General features: G+C 43.7%; 1 protein-coding gene across 3 annotated transcripts in view; it reads right to left on the minus strand.

Moving 5' to 3' along the window:
• LOC127932553 (adhesion G protein-coupled receptor E1-like) overlaps positions 1-5000 on the minus strand; it is a 30428-nt gene that overhangs the window by 2447 nt on the left and 22981 nt on the right. For all 3 annotated transcript variants that reach the window (XM_052528525.1, XM_052528524.1, XM_052528526.1), the window contains exon 4: positions 4134-4265. In XM_052528525.1, coding sequence (XP_052384485.1) covers positions 4134-4265 — 132 coding nt within the window. The remainder of the gene's footprint in view (positions 1-4133; positions 4266-5000) is intronic.

Below are 5000 nucleotides of genomic sequence, written 5' to 3' on the forward strand. Positions count from 1 at the left end.
ACAACACAACACAACACAACACAGCACAGCACAACACAACACAACACAACACAACACAACACAACACAACACAACATTACACAGCACAACACAACACAACACAACACAACAGCACAACACAACACAACAACACAGCACAACACAACACAACACAACACAACACAACACAACACAACACAACACAACACAACATTACACACAACACAACACAACACAACACAGCACAGCACAACACAACACAACACAACACAACACAACACAACATTACACAGCACAACACAACACAACACAACACAACACAACATTACACAGCACAACACAACACAACACAACACAACATTACACAGCAAAACACAACACAATACAGCACAACACAACACAACACAACACAACACAACACAACACAGCAAAACACAACACAACACAACACAACACAACACAACACAACACAACATTACACAGCACAACACAACACAACACAACACAACACAACATTACACAGCACAACACAAAACAACACAACACACCACCATCACACGTGCACAACAACACAACACGCTACTACACACCACTACACCACACACAACAACACAACACAACACTTAGTGAGTTGTGAAATCTATTGTGAATGTTTTGTAATGTTTTTAAACTGCCTTAAAACCTCTTTAGGATAGGGGGCAGCATTTTCACTTTTGGATAAATAGCATGCCCAATTTCAACTTCCTGCTACTCATGCCAAGAATATAAGATATGCATATTATTAGTAGATTTGGATAGAAAACACTCTGAAGTTTCTAAAACTGTTTGAATCATGTCTGTGAGTATACAGAACTTATGTAGCCGGAAAAACCCAGAGGACTAACCGTTCAGAATTATTATTTTTTGAGGTCACTGTCTGTTCAGTGAGTTCTCATTGGGAAACGATATTTCACTTGTTTGCAGTTCCTCTACCGCTTCCACTGGATGTCACCAGCCTTTGGTTGAGGTTTTTCCTTTGTGCAATGAAGAAGTACGGCCATCTTGGAACAGGGTAACGTTATGTGTACTGTTTCAGAGTTGCGCAAGACTTGAAAAGTAGCGTTGGTTTGTGATCCTCCTGTATTGAAAACAGATAGACCCGTCTTCAATTTGAGGGATTATTAACGTTTAAAAATACCTAAAGTTGTATTACAGAAGTTGTTTGAAATGTTTTGGCAAAGTTTACAGGTAACTTTTGAGATATTTTGTAGTGATGTTGCGCAAAGTGGAAGCTGTTTTTTTTTCTGGATCGAACACGCCAAATAAATTGACATTTTGTAAATATATCGACGGAATTAATCGAACAAAAGGACCATTTGTGATGTTTATGGGACATTATTGGAGTGCCAACAAAAGAAGCTCGTCAAAGGTAAGGCATGAATTATATTTTATTTCTGTTTTGTGTGGTGCCTGCAGGGTTGAAATATGCTATGCTCTCTTTGTTTACTGTTGTCATCAGATAATAGCTTCTTATGCTTTCGCCGAAAAGCCTTTTTGAAATCTGACATGTTGGCTGGATTCACAACACCTAGGGCGGGAGCGTAGCCTAGTGGTTAGATTGTTGGACTAGTAACCAGAAGGTTGCAAGTTCAAACCCCAGAGCTGACAGGGTACAAATCTGTCGTTCTGCCCCTGAACAGGCAGTTAACCCCACTGTTCCTAGGCCGTCATTGAAAATAAGAATTTGTTCTTAATTAACTGACTTGCCAAGGTAAATACACAGACGTGTGAATTAATGAAAGTTTGAATGTTATAGCATTTTTTTTATTTATTTGGCGCTCTGCATTTTTCCTGCCAATTGGCCAGGTGGGGACATTTGCATCCCGCCTATCCCAGAGAGGTTATTAATGTTGCTGGACCCCAGGAAGAGTAGCTGCTGCCTTGGCTGGAACTAATGGGGATCCTTAATAAACACAAATACAACACACCACAACACAACAACACTACACACCAACACAACACCACAATAGTAGATCATCAGATACCAACTAACTAAGATATAAATGAAGACATGAGACAGAGAGGAAGTTGAGGTGGAGATTAAAACACCCAGAAACCTGAAATGTTTCCATGGTAACCATCCTAGGACACATCCCAAATGACAACCTATTATAGAGTGCTCTATGGGCCCTGGTCTAATGTAATGCACTATATAGGGAATATGGTCCTAGTCTAATGTAGTATAGGGAATAGGGTGTCATTTGGGACATTATATTATGAAGAGGAAGCTGCCAGTGGAACAGAGAGTCTCTGTCGAGTGCTGAAGTGGAAGGCCACACAAACTCACAGAATGGGACTGTCGAGTGCTGAAGTGGAAGGCCACACAAACTCACAGAATGGGACTGTCGAGTGCTGAAGTGGTAGGCCACACAAACTCACAGAATGGGACTGTCGAGTGCTGAAGTGGAAGGCCACACAAACTCACAGAATGGGACTGTCGAGTGCTGAAGTGGAAGGCCACACAAACTCACAGAATGGGACTGTCGAGTGCTGAAGTGGTAGGCCACACAAACTCACAGAATGGGACTGTCGAGTGCTGAAGTGGAAGGCCACACAAACTCACAGAATGGGACTGTCGAGTGCTGAAGTGGAAGGCCACACAAACTCACAGAATGGGACTGTCGAGTGCTGAAGTGGTAGGCCACACAAACTCACAGCATGGGACTGTCGAGTGCTGAAGTGGTAGGCCACACAAACTCACAGAATGGGACTGGGAAGTGGTAGGCTCACAGCATGGGACTGTCGAGTGCTGAAGTGGAAGGCCACACAAACTCACAGAATGGGACTGTCACAGTGGATGGGACTGTCGAGTGCTGAAGTGGAAGGCCACACAAACTCACAGAATGGGACTGTCGAGTGCTGAAGTGGTAGGCCACACAAACTCACAGAATGGGACTGCATCACAGGGACTGTCGAGTGCTGAAGTGGTAGGCCACACAAACTCACAGCATGGGACTGTCGAGTGCTGAAGTGGTAGGCCACACAAACTCACAGCATGGGACTGTCGAGTGCTGAAGTGGTAGGCCACACAAACTCACAGAATGCGACTGTCGAGTGCTGAAGTGGTAGGCCACACAAACTCACAGCATGGGACTGTCGAGTGCTGAAGTGCATAGAGCGGAAAGGTTGTCTGTTCTCAGTTGCAGGACTCACTATGAGTTAAAAACGGCCTCTTGAAGCAACGTCAGCACAAGAACTGTTCATCGGGAACTTCATGAAATGGGTTTCCATGGCCGAGCAGCCGCACACAAGCCTAACATCACCATGTGCAATGCCAAGCGTCGGCTGGTGCGGTGGAAAGCTCACCGTGATTGGAGCAGTGGAAACACATTCTCTGGAGTGATGAATCATGCTTCACCATCTGGCAGTCCGACGGACTAATCTGTGTTTGGCAGATGACTGCTACATGCCAGAATGTATAATGCAAAGTGTAAGGTTTGGTTGAGGAGGACTAATGATCTGGAGCTGTTTTTCGTGATTCACGATAGGCCCCTTAGTTCCAGTGAAGGGAAAGCTGAAAGCTACAGCATATAATTACATTGTAGACAATTCTGTGCTTCCAACTTTGTGGCAACCGTCTGGGGAAGGCCATTTCCTGTTACAGCAAAGCGAGGTCCATACAGAAATGGTTTGTCGAGATCGGTGTGGAAGAACTTGACTGGCCTGCACAGAGCCCCGACCTCAACCCTATCATACACCTTTGGGATAAATTGGAATGCTGACTGTGAGCCAGGCCTAATCGCCCAACATCAGTGCCCGACCTCACTAATGCTCTTGTGACTGAATGATAGCAAGTCTCCACAGAAATGTTCCAACATCTAGTGAACAGCTTTCCCAGAAGAGTGGAGGCTGTTATAGCAGCAAAGGGGGGGGATCAACTCCATATTAATGCCCATGAATTGGAAAGAGATGTTAGACGAGAAGGTGTCCACATACTTTTGGTCATGTAGTGGTTGTTATGTTATGTTAGATAGAGCTGTAATTTAGGACTGTTAAAATAGGAGCCTAGTTATATTTCCAATCCAGGCCTTCCTCTTCTAAGAGACAAAGTGATCGTATTGTAATGTCTGGTGTCGTGGGAAGCAACGCGTCATAGTAACAGATTCTACAATCACCTGAGCACTGAGCCTGTTTGTTGTCGTAGTTACTGTATCCAGGGTGACAGAGGCAACTGTAGCTTCCTTTCTGGTTCTGGCAGTCCCCGCCCACTCCACAGATACCAGCGATCTCATTACACTCATCTATGTCTGAGGGAGAAAGAGATAAAAGAGAGATGAGTGTAGGGTGGGGGATAATGATGATTTTTTAATGATTTTTAAAATTTTATTTCACCTTTATTTAATCAGGTAGGCCAGTTGAGAACAAGTTCTAATTTACAACTGTGACCTGGCCAAGATAAAGCAAAGCAGTGTGACACATACAACAACACAGAGTTACACACAGAATAAACAAACGTACAGTCGATAACACAATAGAAAAAGTCTATATACAGTATGTGCAAATGGCGTGAGGAGGTAAGGCAATAAATAGGCCATTGCAGCGAAATAATTACAATTTAGCAAATGAACACTGGAGTGATAGATGAGCAGATGATGTGCAAATAGAAATACTGGTGTACAAAATAGCAAAAAAGTTCATTTAAACAATATGGGGATGAGGTAGGTAGATTGGATGGACTATTTACAGATGGGCTGTGTACAGCTGCAGCGATCGGCAAGCAGCTCAGACAGCTGATAATAAGGAGGAAGAGGAAAAATAGGAGGATAATGATGGTAAGAGACAGAGAGAATGAGAGGGAAATAGAGGGAGAGAAAAAGAAAGTGAGAGAAAGAGAAAGAGAGAGAGCGAGATTATCTAGAGGGAGTAAGCCATTCAGACAGTCTCAGATCTGCTGCATTTAAGTCAGTATGGGGGTCACAGTTCAATCAGGTTTAGGGGCATTAAAGTCAGTGTGGGGTCACAGTTCAATCAGGTTTAGGGGC

Source organism: Oncorhynchus keta, chromosome 10, assembly GCF_023373465.1.
Source record: "Oncorhynchus keta strain PuntledgeMale-10-30-2019 chromosome 10, Oket_V2, whole genome shotgun sequence".
Taxonomy (NCBI): Eukaryota; Metazoa; Chordata; class Actinopteri; order Salmoniformes; family Salmonidae; genus Oncorhynchus; species Oncorhynchus keta.